Below are 22,663 nucleotides of genomic sequence, written 5' to 3' on the forward strand. Positions count from 1 at the left end.
GGTTTTTCAGCATCCATTGAGATAATCATGTGATTTTTATTTGTTAAATTGTTGATATGGTCAATTATGTGGATGGTTTTCCTAATGCTGAACCATCCCTGCATTCCTTGTATAAATCCCACCTCATCATGGAGGATGATCCAGCCTCTAGTCTTATTTATTAATTCAATAGTTCTTTTACTTTCAATTTTATTAATTTCTCCCATGATTTTTAGTATATCTCATTTAGATTTCATCTGGGGATTTTTAATTTGCTAGCTTTCTAATTTTTTAAGTTGCATGCCCAATTCATTAATCTCTGTCTGCCCTCCCTAATTTGTTAATATGTGCACTCAAGGATATAAATTTCCCCCTGAGTACTGCCTTGGCTGCATCCCAAAGAGTTTGGTAGGATGTCTCATTGTTGTCATTCTCATCAATGAAATTGTTGATTGTTTCTATGATTTTTTCTTTGACTAATTGGTTTTGGAGAATCATGTTATTTAATTTTCAATTAGTTTTTGATTTGCCTGTCCAGGTGCTCTTACTAATTATTATTTTTATTGCATTATGGGCTGAGAAGGTTACATTTATTATTTCTGCTCTTTTGCATTTGTTTGCAATGTTTCTATGCCCTATTACATGGTCAATCTTTGTGAATGTACCATTTGCAGCTGAAAAGGTGTATTCTTTTTTGTTCCTATTTATTTTTCTCCACATATTTTTTAATCTAATTTTTCTAGGACTTCATTTATCTCTCTTACCTCTTTCTTATTTATTTTTTGGTTTGATTTATCTAGATCTGAAAGAGGGATATTTAGATCTCCTACTAGTATGGCTTTATTATCTATTTCCTTTTTGAGCTCTGCCAGTTTCTCCTTTATGAATCTGGTTGCTATGCCATTTGGTTCATATATATTGAGCAATGTTATTTCCTCATTATCTATACTGACTTGATCAGGATGTAATGACCTTCCCTGTCTTTTTTAATCATATACATTTTTACTTTGGCTTTGTCAGAAATCATAATTGCCACTCCTGCCTTCTTTTTCTCATTTAAGGCCGAAAGGATTTTGCTCAAGCCCTTTACCTTAAAACATTGTATGTCCACTGGCCTCATATGTGTTTCTTGTAGACAACATATGGAAGGATTTTTGTTTCTGATCCACTCTGCTATTTGCTTCCTTTTTATGGGCGAGTTCATCCCATTCACATTCAGAGTTACAATTATCAGTTGTGTATTCCCCAACATTTTGGTATCCTCTCCTAGTTCTACCCCTTCTTCTTACACTATTTCCTTTTAAACCAGTGCTTTGTTTTAAACCAGTAACCCTTGTCCCCTCCCTTGATTTACTTCCCTTTCTACACCCTCCATTATTATTCCTCTCTTTTTATTTTCAAGGCCTAATGAATTCCCTTCCCCCTCTCCTTCCCTCCCTTTTTTGACCTCCTTACTCCCCTGCTCCCCTTGGTTTATCCCTTCTGACTTTCTCAGTAAGGTTAGATAGAGTTTTGTATCCCAATGGATAAAGCTACTCTTACCTCTCATGGTTAATTACACTGAGAGTAAGGTTTAAATATTACCTCTTAATGCTCTCTTCCTCTCCTTCTTATAATAGTTTTCATCCCTTCCCCTTCCCATGCCCTCTTTTTGTATAATAGAATATCCTATTTTTTTATTCATTCAAGTTTCTCTTGGTGTCCTCTAGTAGTCACCTCCCTCTTTCCCACCCCCATATCATCTTAGACCATTTAGTATTCCAACATCTCCCTATGAATAATTCTTCTAATTACTATAATAGTCAATACTATAATAGTGAATAGAGTTTCTTACAGAGTTATACATAACATTTCTCCAAATAGGTATGCAAATAATTAGATCATATTGAAGCCCTTAAAGAGGCAAATTTTAAAAATATGAGTTTTCTTTCTTTCCTCTCTGTTTCTTATTTACCTTTTCATGTTTCTCTTGATTTTTGTGGTTGGATATCAAACTTTCCATTTAGTCCTGGTCTTTTCTGGTCAAATATTTGGAAATCTTCTATCTTGTTGAATGCCCATACTTTCCCCTGGAAGTATATAGTTAGTTTTGATGGGTAGCTGATCCTTGGTTGTAGACCCAGTTCTAGTTCTCTTGCCTTTCTGAATATCATATTCCAAGCCTTGTGATCTTTTAGTGTGGAGGCTGCCAGATCCTGTGTGATTCTGATTGTTGCTCCTTGATATTTGAATTGTCTCTTTCTAGCTTCTTGTAAGATTTTTTCTTTTACTTGGAAGCTCTTGAATTTGGCTATCATATTCCTGGGGGTTGTCTTTTCTGGGTCTAGTGTAGAGGGTGATCTATGGATCCTTTCAATGTCTATATTTCCCTCTTGTTGTAGAACTTCAGGGCAATTTTGCTGAATAATTTCTTTTAGTATGGAGTCCAAATTTCTATTTCTGCTTTTTCATGAAGGACAATGATTCTCAGTTTGTCTCTTCTAGACCTGTTTTCTTGGTCTGTCACTTTCTCATTGAGATATTTCTTGTTTCCTTCTATTTTATCAGTCTTTTGACTTTGTTTTATTTGTTCTTGTTGTCTTGATAGATCATTAGCTTCGAATTGCTCAATTGTAGCCTTTAGGGACTGGTTTTCCTTTTCAATCTGGTTATTTCTGGTGTTCAATTTGCTTAACACTTCATTTGATTTCTGAGCCTCACTTTCAAATTGCAAAATTCTGCCTTTAAACAGTTATTTTCTTGCCAGATCTCTTCCATCTTTCTTATCATGTCAGATTTGAACTCTTCAATAGCTTGTGGCCAGTTTTCATTATTTTGGGAAAGTTTGGATATGATTACTTGTTTGTACTCCTCTGCTGTTTGCTTTGTTGTCTGGATTTTCTCTGTTTAAAAGTTGTTGAGTGTTACAGATTTCTTCTTGATTATCTTTCTCTTTTGGGGTTCTTGTCTCTGGCTTGCTATTGTTAGCCCTGAGCCTGATCAGGTTTATCCTCACACTCAGGGTCTGTCTGCACTCTTTAGGCTCCTGATGTTTCAGGTATAACTGTTCTCATGGTCAAGCCTCCTGGTGGTCCTCTTGCTTGTTCCTCTGCCTGAGGCTCCTTTAAAAGTCTCGGGGTGCTGCTTCCCCAATTGTGTACCCCTCTGCACTGGGTCCCTATTCAAGGTCCACTTCTTTGCTCAAAATCTGAGTCCTCACCTGAGTTCAAGATCTGTGTCTGAACTTGCGTCCACGCCCTCACTTGTGCCTGCACTGATGGTCTGTGTTCATAGTCTGTGTGTTCTTTAGCCTCTTGGTGTCTTAAGTCTTGCTGCTCTCAGGAGCAGGCCCTGGTGACTGCAGGTAGCTGCCAAGGACTTAATGCATGCCTCAAACTTGCTCTAACTCTTGTGTGATTAATTTGGCACTTTAGGTGGTATGGGGTGGGGGAGGGTTTTGCTCAGCTCTCATTTTAGTGAGAGCTGTTTCACCCCTTCATAGCATGGAAATGCCCCAATTCTATGTACCTCCAATGCTGCACCCTATTGTGGGGTCCATTTGCTCCTCTGGATTTGTTTTTATGTCTTCTTGAGGAGTCTTATATGTTTCGATTAGGAGAGTTTAAGCAGCTGCTTTTTACTCTGCCGCCATCTTAACCAGGAAGACCTAACATTTATTTTTGAATGAAGGTGGGAGTTGAGGTTTGATTGGATATATCCATTTTATCTAATAGAACTACCCATTGTATTAAATTGCTGAGATTGCAAAAATATAATTTTTAATAGTTGAAGAAGATTAGAAATCATTTTGAAGCTGAATTTGGGAAGATTCTAATGAGGAGCTACTCAAAATCAATTTTAGAATGGCAATATACAAAATATTTGCCCTAAATGGAAAAAAAAACACATTGGAATGGACTTCACATTGAGTGTATATGCATATGTTGTGAAACATAGAGATATTTAAGATGTTAAGACATTACAGTTTCTTAAGATAATCTTATTTACTTATTATTTTATAAATCAGGAAAACAAATCACAGTCAAGTCAAGTCAAATCTCACTAAGGGTCAAGCTTACATAGCTAATTTTTTCTAACTGTGGGATTAGAATTCAGGTTTCTTAATTTAGTGTTCATAGTACACCATTCCTCATGTTCTTTCAGTAATTAAAGGACATTGTCAAGTCATCATGTCAGCCATCAATAAAGCTTACACACATCCTTACAAATACACATACCCACAATCTAGATTTTTATCCTTTCTTAGTTTACCAAAGTCTTTCCAGTGCTGTAGGATCTCCCTAGCACTAGATAATGAAGGAAATGTTCCAATTTGAAATGGTATGTGGGGGTGTTAATTGATAGATTTCTCATGTAGGATTTTCTCATATCTGTGAGATGACAGGTACAATCCTTATACCTGCCCTTTTTTTAAAAAAAAAATTTTACATTATGGATAAATGTCCAATTTCTTATCCCCTCAAATTTGATACTTTCACAGATGTAAGTGAACTTCAAGGACCTTACCTTCTAATAGTGATTTAAAATCTGTAAGTGAGACATTTATTAACATTGCTATTTCATTTCTTTTACTCAAGAAAGAACTTAAAATTTGAGGTGAGAAGAGAAGAAAAGGGGAGGAAAATTTATTTTTCCCTTTCTTATATTAAATAGAAACTGAACATGGAATACTTCCAATCTTAGGGTAGGCCCCCTCTTACACTGAATATTCTAGATGTATGAAAGGAAAAAGAAAAAGCAAAAGGAAGATTTAAGTGAATGAAGGAGACATATAGAAAAAAGCCTGTGAGAGAAATGCAGATTTTTTTTAATTTACAAGGGAAAAATTAAAGGTGACCATTTGTCTCACGTTAGAATCTCTGATGATATGTAGGTCTATACAAAATAAATGCGAGATGATAATCAATAATGATAATAATAGCTTCATTTGTAGAATACTTTAAGGTTTGCAAACTAGGTTGTCAATATTTTATTTTATTTTATACCCACAACATCTCTGGTAGGTATCATTATTATCTCCATTTTAAAGTTGAGTAAAGAGAGAGAGACAAAAGTTAAGGGAATTATCCAAGGCTACACAACTAGTAAGTTTTGGAGACCAAATGAAACTCGTCTTCCTGACTACTAAATTTTAGCCATTGAACCATCTTTCTCTATCTCATAGAGTTATGGTGAGGAATATATCATATTAAACATGTAAAGTGCTTTTTTAACTTTGTTGACAACTTGTATGTATTTGGTTTTTTTCTCCCCCAATAGAATATGAGCTCCTCAAGGGTAGGTTTTATTTTTTTTACTTTCTTTATATCCCAGGACCTAGCACAATGCCTGTTTTATAGTAAGTGCTTAAATGCTTGTTGACTGAGCCATAAAGAATCATGTAAATTTCAGTTATTCTTTTCATCATTATTGGGAGACAAAACTGCCAAAATTAAAGATCATTAGATGTTGTGACATCTGTATGTTCATCTTTTTTTCCTTCTGAGATTCTATTCCCTTACTTATCCACTCATCCATAATCTGGTTCTCTTTGTGAAGACCAATCATGTTATATCTCATACTTATTTTAAAAGTTATTTTACCGACTATATGTAATTTGTTAGCTTCCTTTGAAAAGTTATTTTGTCTTTCTTGCTGTGCCTGTATGTGAACTCAGTAAAGTAACAGTAAAGTATATTTGTGGTTTAACAGGATATAGTCTTTCTTTAAAAAAAATCATTGACCTTTAAGAAATTATTACCTCCCAGGGACAGCTGGGTAGCTCAGTGGTTTGAGAGCCAAGCCTAGAGACAGGAGGCCCTAGGTTCCAATCTGGCCTTAGACACTTCCCAGCTGTGAACCTGGGAAAGTCACTTGACCTCCATTGCCTACCCTTACCATTTTTCTGCCTAGGAGCCCATATAGTACTGATTCCAAGATGGAAGGTAAGGCTTTAAAAAAAGAAGAAATTATTACCTTCCAAACAGCCACTCCAATGAAGTGTATTAAAAATAATGTATCACAAATAATTAGATAGCAAAAAGTACTTGGAATTAGTTGATAGACATGGGTTTGACCTCACTTTGAAGTCTAACATTAAAGACCTGGAGGTCTTTAGGGATTGGAGATGATAATTTTAAGCATTGGAGGTTTTTTTTTAATACAAAGGCACATTATTTTTCTCTTGCATGTTTCTGACATGGGGCAGGGTCTGAGATTCATTGGCTAGCAAACTGTACCATTATTTCCTAATCATAAGTCTGGAAAATGTACTTCATTTTGCATTTAATAAACTAATTTGTGTGCCTGACAGACACAAAGAAGAGTGTCTGTAACTTATTTACATTCCATCCAAAAATAACTTAGCTGTGAACTCCTGTAAGCACTGTGAGACATCTTAAACTTTCAGTGAGTCACATGTAAATTAGAAAATAATACCCTTAGAATTAATGAGGTATTTTGCAATATTATCAGGCAACTGATGCCAGTACTCAAAATGAGAGCAACCACTGTGGTTAGCCCCTTCAAGCCCAGATGGAAAGGAAAGGTTTCTATCTTTGCACACTACTCTTACACACTCACATTTATATATCTTCAAGTTGTTAAAGCCCTTAATTGAGCTAACAACTTGTATTATTTTTTTCTCATGCTTATGAGAGTATCTCTCTAAAAGTTATGAAGAGACCATTTTTACAGCCCCCTTAATTATTTTTTCTTTTCTACATTTATTGCACATGTTCTACAATGTAGATGACTCTTGATCATAAGCACAAATATAAAGCATATGGAAAATGCCCTAGTTTTCAAGTCAGTGATGCCCACCCTCATTTGATAATGCCTACTTACCCCATTAAGTTGTAAAGCCAAAACCTATCTTTCTCTACTATGCCCCAGAGCTATTATTTCCCCAAAGTATTATATACTTGGGAACTTTCACTCCCCACCCCGTATATGACATGAAAATGTTTGTGTCTTAGCCATCACCTCTAGGTAGATCCAATAAACCAATTTAACCTAAAGTCTTTAATGGAAAAAAGATCTTGGTGACTTAGGACTACTCATAGAAATGTGAATAATAATCATCATTGTAAGTTCTAGGGCTTTTAAAATAAGGATATAAATATGCATGTGTTACCTCTTATTTGAGGCTCTGAGAGTTTTAAGATTGATATTTGTTGAGGAGGGAAAATAGAATGAAAAAAAAATGAGGAAAGATTCTCACATCTCCCATAGTTGATTTTGGGTCTGAATTTTGACACCAAAGTTTCTAAGAAACTTTCCCCTGCCCAAGTGACAGTAAGCCCATACAGATAATGAAGGAGCTAACCTTTATTAATGGGCTGAATTTATCATTGAAATTTTAACTCTTTTCAACCATTCTTCAGATTCTTTTGGGTATTATAGTTACAGTGCTACAGGTTACCATTCATTCAGAACCTTTTTTTGTATTTATATTTTGCAATGTCTTTCATCTACCAGATGGCAAAATAGGCACTTTTCCTGCAATAAAAAAAAACCTTAGAATATTTAAATTTTATCTATTTTAGGGGTTCTTGATGTTTTTTGTGTCACTGACCCCTAGTGAATCCTATGGACCCCTTTTCAGATTAATTTTTTTGTTGTCTACATTCATAATTAGAAGAAATGATAAATTATAAATAGAAAATTCATGCAAGTTCAGAGATAACCAGAATTCTATTCACTGACTCCTTACTGCCCCATAGACTTCCCATTAAGTAAACTTGATCTAGTCTAATCCCCTTATTTTGCAGATTAGGAAATAGACACAAACAAGTAAAGTAATTCACCCTAGGTCATAGTGGCAGAAAATATCAAAGATAGATCTCAGTAATACATTGGCTCTTTAATATGTGCCTTTAATTCTTATCACTCCCCAATTAGTTAATTGAAAATCCATTATGGGAGTCAACAGAGAAAATGTTTTGAGATAATGTGATACTTAGACACTTTTACATAACAGTATTTCATATAACTCCATGACAATTTGTCTTCTAACCTCTGGACTATTCTGAGGTGGGAGGATGAATAGCAACTCATAAATTCCTTCATAAAACAATATTTTCAAATTGTATGTAATGTTTTGTCTACTTAGAAGGTTACTCATACTCTAGAATTTGATTTTTGTCTTTACCTTTTATTTTCCAAATATTTATCTAGGCCATTTAAATGATCATATGTACCAGCTTCCCTTTCCTGCAATTCACTTTGAAGATGAAAAAGAATGTTGCTCAATATTTGTTTAAAGTCTTCTTAATGTCCTTCTTCAACCAAAAACAATCCATGACATATTAATGCAGTAATTCTTTGTGAATGCAATGTTCTCTGGAGTTATGTATTCCCTGTTATGTTATTACAAATTTACTATATTACTTCTGTTCTCTAATATGACTTTTCTTCTTCTATATAAGATCTCAAGATATGTTTATGCCTTATTTCCCAGAAGAAATTCGATAAATTTAGATATATCTATCAAATTGACAATCAGGTTTAGTAAAAGCTATGAAAAACGATGTTGTTGTTGATTTTCCCTGCTGCCAAGATGAATTAAATTCAATTTGATGTCTAGTCTCCAAGAGTATTTGTTTTTTCTTCACATGATGAAATCCTGGAGTTTTCATTCTGAATTAAAAAATAAAATGGCTTCGGCTTCTGTGTGTTTCTTGCCCAGATTAAGAATCATTTAAATAGTTTGTATGTTTCTCTGCACCCTGACACTAATGCTAATGACTATCTTGTTGAACTGGAGTTTCCCTTCCTTTTTCGATAGTCCTTGTTTGTATGTGATGTTTTCGTCTTTGTAGTGATGAAGCACCAGGAAGTCAGTTGGTAACAGATAAGTTTCACATTGACTGGGATTCAGTACTTGTAGATTCGGACAATGTCATTGTGGCCCGATTTGATGGCAGAGGGAGTGGGTTTCAGGGGCTGAAGATTTTGCAAGAGGTTCACCGTAGCCTGGGCTCTGTAGAAGTAAAGGACCAAATAACAGCTGTGAAGTAAGTATCTGCTTATTCTCCTTCTGTTTCTCTATGATAACAGAATTAATATACATAGTACTAATGAACCCGTCCATTCTGCTGTCATGTTGTTCAAATGCTGAAAAATCTAATTTTTCTATGCTTACTTGGTGATTAGTTAAAAGTATCCTGGTGTAATTTTTAGCATTTTATGCAAATAATCCCACAAGCCTATAGGGGAGTGGAGAGAGTAGAATCTTATCTCACCACTTGAAATAGAATCTCTTTGTAAATATTAACATTGCCATAGGGATCTTATTATGTACAAAGCTCCATTTATGTTTTCAGTTCTGAATTATCCAGGGAAATTGTATACACATTTCAAATTCAATAGAGTCCCTGTCATTCCAATGTGCTATCCTGTGTTGTGTAAATGTGGCCTAATAAAACAGAGTAAAAGGGGAAAAAGTAACTAGTTCACTAGTCTGGTTGGAGTCAAGGATTTATGTAAGGAATCGTGAAAGCAAAAATTCCAAATTTAAGCTGGATCCAGGCTATGCAAAGCCATTAGAAGCCAATTATAATTCAGAATATTTTACTAAAACTGAGTCCCAATAATTAGCCCATTGAGAATTTTTATATAGAATTTCAGTGCTGAGTTATAGATGAGACTCTTCCACATTTGACTCATTAAGATGTATTTTTTTTCTTTTCCATTCTAGGTTTTTACTGAAGCAGCCATACATTGACTCCAAAAGACTAAGCATATATGGAAAGGTAAAGAGAAAAAATATTAAATTAATGAATTTATATATAAACATATATATCCATAAATATATAAAATATATACATATATATTCTATATCCTACGTTTTTGTAATTCTCAAATCATTAAACACTTAATGGCATGTGATATGTACTCTGTAGAGAAAAATTATCTACTAGAAAAAATATATAAAACTTTTAATATGCTCAAAAGTGTTTTGCATCTTCCCCTCTTCACTATAAAAACAATATATGTATGTGTGTGTGCACTTGTATATGTGTGCATATGTAATCCATAGTTCACTTATCTACTGCCATTTGTATACTGAAGGGAACAGAGATAAAAAGAAAAATAAGATTTACTCTATATCTTCAAATAAACTAAGATAAAAAAGTAACTTTCATTCTAAAGCATTATATAGTAAATAGCAAATGATTAGTATAGACTGAAAATTGTAAGAAGTCATTGAAAAAAATCAAGATCTTTGTACCAGAGAAGTTTACAAAGGTTCTAAGGAAAAAATAAGACTTGATGTAAGATGAGAAGTGTAAGTCATATGCAAAAGCACAGAGCTGGCATTGCTTCCGATGTATTTGGTAGTTAATGATTAGACAAATCTCAGTGGAGTAAAGTTTCTTTGGAAAAGAATAAAAGTGTGATAATATGATAAATGTACCATCATGCTAGATGATAAAAAAAACCTTTAATGAAATAATAAGTCAGGGTTTTTTCTCTAAAAATAAGCTATTAAATATATTTTAATAGAGAAATAATATGAACATCTTAAGATGATGACTCATAAAATAGAAAATTAACCATATCTGGAATAGAAAAGGAAATACATGTTTTATTTAGCATTTACTTAAGAAATAGCTATCTGTGTGCAGCAAGATCACTTCCTATAAAGCACAAAAGCCAAGAGAGGAATTATTAGTATACAGGAAAGAGTTCTCCCACTTACTTTACTATACAAGTTTGGGCAGATCACTTAACCTCTCTAGGCCTGTTTTTCAACTATATATTGAGAAATTTAGTGCTCTAAGTCCATGATTCTGTTTTTTACTAAGAACTGTCTTAGAATAAAGAATCAACATAAAAACATGGCGTCATTTGTAGTTTCAACAAACAGTTTAGATGGGATATCCACTCAAAAATAGAAAAGACAATTAAAATAAAAACTATGACTCCAAGTAGAGAAATGTAAATGATACAAGCCATTCAGCAAAAGAAAAAGGTCTAAAGATCTCAGAAATTATTTTAGACAACAAAATATTTTCTAGATAAGTTAGAGAAACAATCATGGCAACCAAAAGTTGTTACAATTTAAAAGTACAGATGCACTTCCAAAATATTGCAGAAATCTAAGTTTTAATTGTTGTCCAGTAGCTCAGTTGTGTCAACTCTTGGTGACCCAATGGACTATTGCAACCTGGGCACTTTTAATTTGAAGGGCCTATATTCCTGTGTCATGTCTTTTAGTATTTTAATAATGTCCCTGAGATTTTCTTTGCAAAGATTCTGGAGTGTTTTGTCAATTCCTTCTCCAGTAGATCAACTTTTGTTAAAATTCTGAACTTTGTCCTTTCTTTCCATCTTGAGTAATCATATTCTTCAGTGAAGTTGTGATCTCATTTAAGTGGATATTTCTTAAAAGAGTAGACTTTTTCATCTATCTACTCTTAACTTATAACTAATTCTTCGAGTGCAAAATCAATAGAAAATTAATCAGAAAATTAATTTGAAATGAGATCCAAATAATACTGAAACCACTTATAGATAGAATTGAAAAAAAAGAGATAATTTGATAATTATATAGTCACTTATTCTTATTGACAGTGATGATGAAACTACTATATTTTTAGTATATTTTTAGTACCCATTTCACTATGTAAGGAAGTATTAGTAGCCAAGTGACAACAAGAAAATGAAGCAGGAAAAAATGACTGGACATGATGAAAAGTAAATCTGTGTTAAAGGTCAAACATTTTAAAGGTAACTTATGATTGATTTTGAAAAAAAAATTGAGATATTAATAAAATAATAGAAAATATACAATTTGTACTTTACCAAAAAGGAAAAAAATGGAAAAGGAAAAGAAAATAATAGTGGTTGTTCACTGATTTACAGGATACAGTTTGACATGGTGACCTTCAAAAATTCAAGTGTGAATGATAAAGAGAACAATGATATTTTTAATTTTAAAAACTGGGAAGATAATGAAGGAACTAGGGTCTAAGGAGACAATTGTGTTTAGTTTTATCTATATTGATTTAGAAATGAGAATATGACCTATAAATGGAAATATACATCACCTAGTAATAAAGGTGGACATAGAATTTGGAGGAAAGCTAAGCAGTAGGCATTTAGAGTAGTAGTAGTAGAAGAATAGATGTCAATTAAATACCAGGAATACCATGAGATCATTGAGAAAGAGAAAATAGCCATCTACAGAGATATAAGAGCAAAAGATGACAAAGACATAAAATTTTGAAGACAGATGGTAGAATAATATATTTAGTAGATTAAAAGAAGAAAATGATTCAGAAAAAGAAGCAATTATAATATGTATGAAGAGAGGCATTAAAGTTTATAAAATACTTTAACAACTCTTTGAGTTGGGTAGGATGGCAAGTATTATTAATATCTTTTTAAATGAGGCAATAAAAGATCTTATAGGAAGTATTTTTGTTCTGAGAGATTAAGTATCTTTGGCTGAGTAGCTATTCAATTCTTCTAATCTAGGTCTCCTGACTCCAACATTATTTCTCCTACATCTATATTCTTTTAGAGAGAGGGGATGAATGAGGATAATAGAGTACCAGGAAAGTTAGTGGAGAGAATAATCAACAGAATAAAAAACTTTAAAATGGGCAAGAATACTGAAACTTCAAAAAGAAATCACTGATTCTTTTAAATAGGTATTTGGTATCTTTAAGAGGGCAAGAGAGAAAAGTAAAAGTTGTCATTTTGCTTATTCTTCTCGATTAGTTTTTCATGTAAAATCACAGAACAGTTAAGATATTTCTCTTTTAAATTGAAACTAATTGGAAAAGCAGGAGTAGAAATATTGTGATCCATTTGGTTATAAGTTTCTGAATAGTCCTTTGATCTGATCTGAAATGTCCTTTTAATATAATAAGTATTTTTAACCACCTCTTATGTACCCCTCAGTGTGTTACGTAGAGTATATAAAGATAAAAGTGAAACATTTCCAACCCTCAAAGAACTCACATTTTATTGGTAGAAAATATTATTTACATAAATGAATGTTAATTAAAGATAGAATAATTGGGGGAATGGCACTAATGCTGGGGGAATCAGGGAAAGCCTTTTATAGAAACAGGCCATCAAAGTAAGCTTCGAGGGTCTTTAGAATTGTGTGACCTTGGGCAAGTCACTTAACCCCCCATTACCTAGCCCCTACCACTCTTCTGCCTTGGAGCCAATACACAGTACTGACTCCAAGGTAAGGGTTAAAAAAAAAAACTGATGGTCGTTGTAGAACAGGAGGACAGTCCATAAAAGTCTTCATTTAGGAGAGGGTATCTCAGTTATAATTTGCTAGAAGCTAGTGATTTTTTGAGGTGGAGGAAAAGAGAATGTCTGAATTAATATACAAGGTATGAATATGCCTTTTATATGCCCAAATTTTATATTAAGCATATGCTTATTAATAATTCTGAAGTGTATATAAATGGTATAGTTTGTAAACATTTATTTCAAAGTATCACAGAAGGGTCAGCTAGGTAGTACAGTGGATGGAGTGCCATGTTTGGAGTGAAGAGGTCATGAGTTCAAATCTCGCCTCAGACACTTCCTAATTCTGTGATCCTGGGGGAATCTTTTAACTCCCAAAGCCTAGCCCTTATCACTCTTCTCTTTTAGAATTGATACTAAGAAAGAAAGTAAGGGTTTTAAAAAAAAGGGGTTGGGAGATACAGCTATATGGTTCATTAGATTAAGAGCCAGGCCTAGATACAGGAGGTCCTGAGTTCAAATATGATCTCAGACACTGCCTAGCTCTTTGACCCTGGGCAAGTCACTTAAACCCAACTGCTTAGTCCTTACCACTCTTCTGCCATGGAATCAATACACAGTATTGATTCTAAGATGGAAAGTGAGTGTTTTTTTTTAAACCCTTGTACTTCGGTGTATTGTCTCATAGGTGGAAGATTGGTAAGGGTGGGCAATGGGGGTCAACTGACTTGCCCAGGGTCACACAGCTGGGAAGTGGCTGAGGCCAGGTTTGAACCTAGGACCTCCTGTCTCTAGGCCTGATTCTCACTTCACTGAGCTACCCAGCTGCCCCCGAGTGTTTGTTTTTTTTTAAGTGACATAGAATTCATAGTAGCTTCTTATACTTTCCCTCCAAGTAGTAGTCCTCTAAAAGAACAAATACTCATATTGGAGAGGTCCATGATTTTTTTAAAGTTAAGAGATTCTTATTCTTTGACCTGCAGTAAAACTGCCAGTTCTTTGAGTATTTTCTTTTATGAAAGATTCATTGTGGGGAGAGAAGGGCATGGACAAGTGACACTCAGGATAATAGGTGTGGAGGGGTTGAGATATGCCTCACTGGAAAGAATGCTTTCACCATTGAAATCATAAGTCCATCAAAGTATTAAGAATAAAAGTAATCAAATCACCTGTGCATGCATACTTGACATTTGGGCAATTTTCCAAAAGTCCAGTACATCTGCATTACAACCAACAAACATAGGCTTTGCTGAATATTTAAATATGTATTTTGAAACCTGAGTTTGGCACCTAATTCTAGTCAATATACTAACCTTAATATGCAATACTTCTTTTTTTGTGGAGTCATACAGCTATATTGGTTGAGGAAACTAAAATGAACCACAGGAAAAACATACATTTTGGAGGGATTTTGTTTAAAATACTTTTGCTATTAACTTATTTTATAAAGGAATTCTTTTCCCAAGACAAAAGTAAATAAAAGCAGTATTTTACAGTCCAGACATCTGTGCTTATTTAATATAAGTTAGACACTATAGTGAAAATTCCAGTTTAGTAGCTTTATTATCTCTCTATGCTAAAATATTATATTCCACAAAATTATACATATATACATTTGAAAAATTCAAAAGTCAAATGTGAGATACAAAGCAATATGTATTTTTAAGACAAACTTGCACAAAATCATACATGCAAATAAAATCCACTTTTTCCTTCGAAACTATTACCTTATAAGACTATATAACTAGGCCTAGATTGTGGTGAATGATGAATTCTCTGAAGTTTTGCAGAAAGGCTGTATGCCACTGTTCAGAGTCGTGGCGAGTTCCTTGGGAATGACCTTCAGAGATAGTCTATATGCTAAATGAAGAAGGGAGCGTCATCATTTTATTTTCATCATTTCTTCTTTTTTATTCCAAATTGCCTTATCCAAATTTGTCAATCATCTTAGTCATCAAATGCATCTCTGAAAATCTTTTAGCTATTTCCTAAAATCAAATCCAGTCCTCAAGGCAGAAATTTAACATCACTACTGAATATATACACATAGAAATATATTCAAATAAAATAGACTAAATAGATTAATTACTAAAAGTCTACCAACACAGTGATAATTTAAAAACCATTAGAAAATATTTAAAGTATAACATAGCAATCTCAGAGAATCCTTTTAACATAATATAAATATTCTCTGTACAAACTGTTTTGCTTGGAAAGAGGGGGTACTAGGTACAGGACTGAATCTATGATTTCTTAATGTCATTTCCAGTTCTAAAATTCTCTGAATAATTTACTCAAAAATAATAAGTACAAATAAAACTTAAAATATTTTATTTTTTTCTAGGGTTATGGCGGATATATTGCATCAATGATCTTGAAATCTGATGAAAGAATTTTTAAATGTGGATCTGTTGTTGCCCCAATTACAGATATGAAATTATATGGTAAATATTTCCTATAGTATTATCTCATGAGAAATATTAAGTTTAATAAAATCTTCATGAAGTATAGCTCAACTGAGCTCCATGATTATGCATTATGAAACCTTGTTTTCAGCTGCTTACCATTTCTCTGATTTAACCAACTTCACCAGAGCATGAAAATGAAAAATAAACTCATAATTGAGGATTCCAAGATAAGAAAGATCCCAATTCATTCTCTCATTTTTGTCTCCCTTTACTGTAGCTTCAGCTTTTGCTGAAAGGTACCTGGGTTTGCCATCTAAGGATGAAAGTACTTACCAAGTAAGTTATTTGAAAACAGAAAACTATCTATTGAAAATTCAGTCATATTGCATATATATGTATATATAAATATATAAAATGTATCTATATGTATATATTTATTTTTTTCTTACAGGCATCCAGTGTGTTACATAATATTCACAGCTTAAAAGAGGAAAATTTATTAATAATTCATGGGACAGCTGATAGTAAGTATTGCATTGGCTAAAGTTCTTTTATGGTTACAAACTTTATACAAGCAGGTATGTTTGAGGGAATTATTGAAGCAGCCTTAGTAAGTATTCAGAAAGTGAGGTTTAGGGCTAAGGTAATGGTGGTAGAAAGAGTTGCTGGAGAAAAGAAAGAAGGAAAAGAAAAAGAAAAAAAGGTAGAGGAATAAAAAAGAGAGGCAGAGGGAAAGTTGGGGAAGCCGAACAAGAAAAACAGATAGTAAATACTGAATTGATTTAAAGTTATTTCATCATTTCAAAGCATTTCTCATCTAGTTCCTCAGCATGGAATAAATGAAAATGCAAAATAAATGTTAGAACTTGAAAAGACTTGCATCATGGTATTCAGAATTTAGAGTCAGAGGACATTGCTCCAGCCTAGGCTCTGCCACTTGCTACCTTTTATTCACTATTACACAGCCATTTAACCACTCTGGGCCTTATTAAGGTCATCTGCCCAGTAGCCTTCATGGTTCCCTCTAGCTGTGAATCTATGACCTTATGAGCTTAACCACCATATAACAGATGATGGAAATTAAATGCAAAGAAGTGCGAGATTACCCACTTAAGTATTATCAAGGATAAGATGACAATTCAGTCTTCCTGATTTTAAACCCAGTGCTCTTTATTTATTAATTCAAAATTAATTTGCCTATTCTCCACAAGAGGCAGTTATTACAGTGGGCATATTTGGTGACGAAGGACCCAGGATCAGATCCTAGTTCAGACACTTGATCTCAGACAATCACTTGACCTTTCTGGATCTGAGTTTCCCACAGTGGTAAAAATGAATATGGTAAACTAGATGACTTTGAAATTCCTTTCTAGTTTAAAAGTATTAATCAGGAGTTGTGAAAAAATATATATCCCTTGTATGAATATATCTGTATGTGAGAAAGAATCCATACTCACCTTGTGCTTCTGTGAGATTAACCACTTAATAGAATAATAAAGGTGTCAAGGAACTTAGGTATTATTATGGTTGCATTTCCTCCCCCTCCTCCAGAAGACTGTAAGTTAATTGAAGCCAAGGATGATTTTTTTAAAGTATCTAGCATATTACAGAATGCCTCACACATATTAGTCACTTAATATAAACTTACTAAATTGAACTATATATAGTATATTGAAAATGTTAAAAATGAAGATAATCCTTTTGGGATTAATGATGTTTTATATTTTTCAAAGCACATTCATCTTTAATGAATACTGGACCACTCCATGGGTTGATGGGGCAAGTTTATTAAAATCATTTTCCAGATGATACAAGTAGGGGCCCAAAGAAGTGAGATTACTTTCAGAGGGGGAGGACATTATTCAGTGAAAGACAAATGACTAAAACTAATGGCCCTGATTCCTACTCTAGGACTCTGTAGCACAATGTATTGGACCTGATTTTTTCATCCCCTAGGTTTAGAGGAAAAGAAGAACTGAAGACTGAGGGGGAAAATAGGAATAACCAGGATAATCCCCACTAAATATTTAGTCCCTGAATAATAGAAAGTTTGCTGTGTATTCACAACATGGGGGATTCTTTTTAATTTAAAATAATAATACAGGAGGCTATTATCTAAATGAGACTGAGCTCCAGTAATCCTATGTAAGTAATAGGAGACTGGATATGCTGTGTTAATACTGAGACAAACATTTGCTATGTTAAATATTTTAGTGTAGTTTTAAAATGTTGTGAATAATTGTAAATGATAAATGAAATGAAAAATCAAATGAGGTATGCAAGCACTGACTGCAAAGGCATTACTATAGCAGCTGTTTTCTTTATAAGTCACAGCTCAAAGATCCCTCCCCCAAATATCTCATGAAAATCCAAGTATCCAACATTTTAAATGTGGTAGGTATAGACATACAAAGGCCAAGTTTACAGAATAGAGGATCCCTAATGACATGGGCCCATACCCAGGAAGCCGCTGTCCTCAATCCATTTGCTTTTTTTTTTTCTTTTACAGCAAAAGTCCATTTCCAACATTCTGCAGAATTAATCAAGCATTTAATAAAAGCTGGTGTGAATTATACTATGCAGGTGAGATAAACCTACAGATAAATGCAATTTCCTAAAATAGATCTTATTGGATTGTTTCCCACTTATAATCTTTACCACTTTATGGATGTTCAGATATTTATTTGATCATTACTGGGCTTTTATGGTTTCTACTGGTTTGATAAGTTCTTTAATTGTATAAGGACTATTTAGATCCTCCAAATCCATTAAGATATCTAGTTATCACACTAAGCAGCAAAGATCTTTTTAGGCCTTTGTGCATATCCAGACTTGCATCCCAATGAATGGATTTCTTTTCTATAAAGTAATATTTTTCATGGAACATAACAATAAAATTCAGAGAACCATTAAGGGAAGATATATCGTGATTACTGTGAAGCAAGAATTGTTGTATTCTAATATTTGAAGTATTAGGGCTTTTTAAAGGGAGAGCACTCTCTCCTCTGATATAGATTGCAACTACGCTGATTTTGTTGAAGAACTATAAGTCTATTGTCAACTATTACTATGGTCAATATGTTCCCTATACCAAGGCTAATTTGGTAATTAGTTTTTCCAGCTGTAGCTAAGAAACTGCTTAGAAAATAAGAGTAATGTCAACAACTGAATTCCTACATGAATGTTTTCCAAGTTAATGTGACTTGCCAAAGCTTGTGATCTCCTGACCTAAGACTGAAGAACCTAGGATTATCTTCACTCCATAATGAAGAATCTGATTAGAACTTTAATGAATTCTGAATACTTCTATTTTGTCTTAATTGTTCTTGTCTGAAATTAACAATTATATTAAAATATATTTCACAGTAGATATCAAATTTTATTTTTATTGCTTCTATTTACTTTCCCTATGAACTCATACTCTTAAATATAAGTACTATTATATTCTCCTAAAGTCATTCTGGGTGCCAAAGAGTTAATGTTCTTTTGCTGTTATTGATTAGTTCTATGATGTGAGGTAACTTCTTTAGAAGTCATATTCTTTGTCTTTATGTAAGGATATTATAGGATAAACTCTAAGATCCTTTCCAATGTTAAATTTGTGGTCATATGGTCCTTCCAGCTTTGAATCAAAGATTCCATGAATCAAGTATATTTCTAGTATAAGGAAATCTCTTTAAAAATATCTGCTGTTTAATGTTGCTTATCTTTTTATTATTATGAATCCACCAAGATGATCCATTTAAGTTAGCACAACAAAAGAGGTCTGAGTCACAATTTTGGTCCTTTCACTATCCATGTTTCTATAGTACATATTTTTATAGCTTGTCAATAAATTCCTGTTTGGGAATAAGTGGCCTAACAACTTTTCAGAGAATACAACCCTATTGAATGTAGTAAAGGATTTATACATAGAAATTTCTTGCTCTGAATATATTGTTTTGATGATTAAATATTTTATTTCACCTAACAAATAGGCTACTTTTTTAAGATAAATGAATGCATTTCCAAAAATGACTATATATTAAGGGTTCTTAAATGGGTAGATTTCTGGTTGTTCATGAATTTGGATGGAAAAACTAGAACTTACTATTTTAAATTCTAACTGAAATTCAACATTTCATTCTATTAGAAATGTAGAAGACTTTACCAGATTTCCAAAGGGGTCCAGGGCACAAACAAGTTAAGAACTCTTCCTCTAGCACAGAAGAATCAACCTCAAAGAAGACTATTTTCTCTATCTTCAAAATCATAGGTTGAGAAATTCACAAATATTCTGTCCAGCAGGGCACAGAAAAGTGGGTCAAAGAGAATGTCTGATCATAGCTCCAAAAGAGGAATGCCTTTAAGGTCACTTCCACCTAAAAAATTCTAGCTTATGTCCTAATTCTGTGTTGAGACTATGGATGAATTTATATTGTGCCATTCACTTAGCATTCACTTTGGTCTTTCATCATATTATTTGCTCAGATTTTTATAAATATCATCAGTATTTTTTTCTTTTTTGCTTTCCTTTTTGTCTTCCTTTTTTCACAAGTCTAAAGCTGTAAATTTGGAGGTGAGAGGACAATGGCATTATATAGTTTAAGAAGCAGTGTCCTGGTACTTAAAAAAAAAAACACCTGACTTCAGAGTCATGGTTCTGGGTTTGAGTTCTGCCTGTGACATTTTCTATCTGTGTTGTCTTGGGAAACTCACTTCTGACTTGAACTTTGATTTCTACATTTCTAAAATGATTTGTAGAATTTGTTAAATGGACTAGGTGTTCTTTCAGGCTTGTTTTAGCTCTAAATTTATGAAAATATACTTTATTTTAATTATACTCCTCACTATTTTTCCTATACATAGAGTTCTAAATCAAATAAGCAAGACAAAGAAACAAACAAAATAATGGCTAGATCTTTTTGGTATTTCCAGTGTTGATGCAGCTTGGAGGTTCAGTCTAATGAAGCTTACTTTGAGGGAATTTCATTCTTTAAATAGATGCTCATATTTTTATAGGACATTAAAATTCACATTGTGCTTTTTCTCCAAGTAAACCTGTAAGATAAATAGAATTATGATTCCCATCTTACAGATGAAGAAATAAGTCCAAAATGGAAAATCATTTTCCCAATCTCATGGATCATAGTTGTCAAAGATGAAATTGAATCCAAATTTTCTGACTTAGAGTTCAGTATTTCTTTCACTGTGTCATGTTGACTCTCAATGGAACATACCTCTCCATGGCTACCATCCAATAGATCTATAAATATTTGTAAAGTAGAGGAAAAAGATAGAAACCTAGCTAATTTAACCAGTTCTTTTTTTCTTCTTTTCCCTTTTCTAGGTCTATCCAGATGAAGGCCATAATATTGCATCCGAAAAAAGCAAATATCACCTTTACAGCACAATTCTCAGATTCTTCAGTGATTGTTTAAAGGAAGAAGTGTCAGTGTTACCACAGGAACCTGAAGAAGATGAATAGAAGGAACCTTATTTATACAGAACTGAAGGAGCTTTTGAGGTTCAATGAAACTGAAACATGACTGTAATATTGCAGATTCTGCAGAGGTTCAAGGGCAGCTAAAGGAGAGGCCACTGGAACAGCACACTCAAGAGACAATGAGCTAATAAACTGGAATTTGAATACAAAAATCCAAACATACTGTGTTGTCAAGGGGATAAATTTTTTTCCCTTTGTGAAAGGTCAAGTGTGGGTTACTGTTTCCTGGAAGAAATTAGTTTTGCATAAAAGTAGGGGTAGTGCATGTTTTCTTCTGTTACCTCCCTATTTGTTCTGTAAGTAGGAACTCTCATTTTAATTTTGATAACCACTTTCATCTTTGCATCTAATGCACAACCTATCCTAAATATGACAGTCCTTGATCTCCCAAGGGTGAGCTGCAAGCTAACACTTTACTGTAATGTTACAATAAGTGCAATTCCTTTACTGTCTACTATTATGCATAAGAAAAAAAAATCAGTTAATAAAGGACACAGTATTTTACAGTTTCTGTTTAAAAGAAAGATATATTGGGTGGGCCAAATCATTTTAGACAGAACACACTCAATTTGAATATTTTCCAAATTTCAGTCATTTCCCAGCAGATGACATATCTCTACCCAATGCACAAACGTATGGATACATATGGATACACGTTTGTGCAAATAAAGAGCTACTCATTTTTCACTGTAAAATACCTAAAAAGATCAGCTTTTTATTGAACTACAACAGTAACTCTTTTACAAACTAGAATGGATGCGTTGCTTAACCGGCCAAATATGATAATATATGTATGCATATACATATCTATATTCCCCTAATTCAAATTCTATCTATTGTTTCCATACAGAATGTTTGAGTTGTGTTTGGTATTTGGTTTCAGTGGTTAATAGTTTTCTAGTTGTGCTTTAATTTTTGGATATACCTTGTCACATGTAAACTAGATACATAAATATTAAATTATAGTTTCAGATAAAGGAATTTTGTTAACAATGTCATGCTACTGAGTACTATTTTGCTATCCTAGACAATGAAGTTTTAAACATCTGGTTCTTAGACTCCATCATATCACTATAGAATCAATTGATTTTCATTGTGGAAAACACATAGCTTGAACAAATCTATTTGCCAGTTCTTATTTAGTATTCCATGCCTTCACATTAAGCTGGTTACTGTTTAATTTAATCTTCCTGGTAAGACTGAGACATGAGATATTTTTCATTCAGAGATCAAACAGTCCATAATAGGTGATATTGCTATTTAATTTGAGTTGAAGGCACAAAATGGCATCAATTCATTTGCCTATGATGCCTTATGATAGAAAATAATTGACCGTACAAAATAAACATGACTGTATGAAGTCAATTTTAAGTCCTGGAGTTATTCATTCTGGTGACTTATATATATATATATATATATATGTTCCACTCAAATTTCTGTAACTTCCAGATGATGAGAGTATTGAAACTGCTTGAAGAGTTCAGACACTAGAAGACAGTACAATGTGTTTCTTAGTAAAGTTAGTAAAGACTGGATCTGAGTGAATTACATCTAGAGAGGAAAGTGAAAAGCCCAATCAATTGCCTATAGG

General features: G+C 33.3%; 1 protein-coding gene across 1 annotated transcript in view; it reads left to right on the top strand.

Moving 5' to 3' along the window:
- The window catches only part of DPP10 (dipeptidyl peptidase like 10), a 963,744-nt gene extending 942,690 nt beyond the window's left edge, over positions 1 to 21,054 (top strand). Inside the window, exons 11-17 of the mRNA XM_044669137.1 lie at positions 8,781 to 8,975; positions 9,659 to 9,713; positions 15,524 to 15,623; positions 15,865 to 15,923; positions 16,039 to 16,111; positions 18,097 to 18,170; positions 20,917 to 21,054. Coding sequence (XP_044525072.1) covers positions 8,781 to 8,975; positions 9,659 to 9,713; positions 15,524 to 15,623; positions 15,865 to 15,923; positions 16,039 to 16,111; positions 18,097 to 18,170; positions 20,917 to 21,054 — 694 coding nt within the window. The remainder of the gene's footprint in view (positions 1 to 8,780; positions 8,976 to 9,658; positions 9,714 to 15,523; positions 15,624 to 15,864; positions 15,924 to 16,038; positions 16,112 to 18,096; positions 18,171 to 20,916) is intronic.
- Positions 21,055 to 22,663: the final 1,609 nt, after the last annotated feature.

This window comes from Gracilinanus agilis, chromosome 3, assembly GCF_016433145.1.
Source record: "Gracilinanus agilis isolate LMUSP501 chromosome 3, AgileGrace, whole genome shotgun sequence".
Lineage (NCBI taxonomy): Eukaryota > Metazoa > Chordata > Mammalia > Didelphimorphia > Didelphidae > Gracilinanus > Gracilinanus agilis.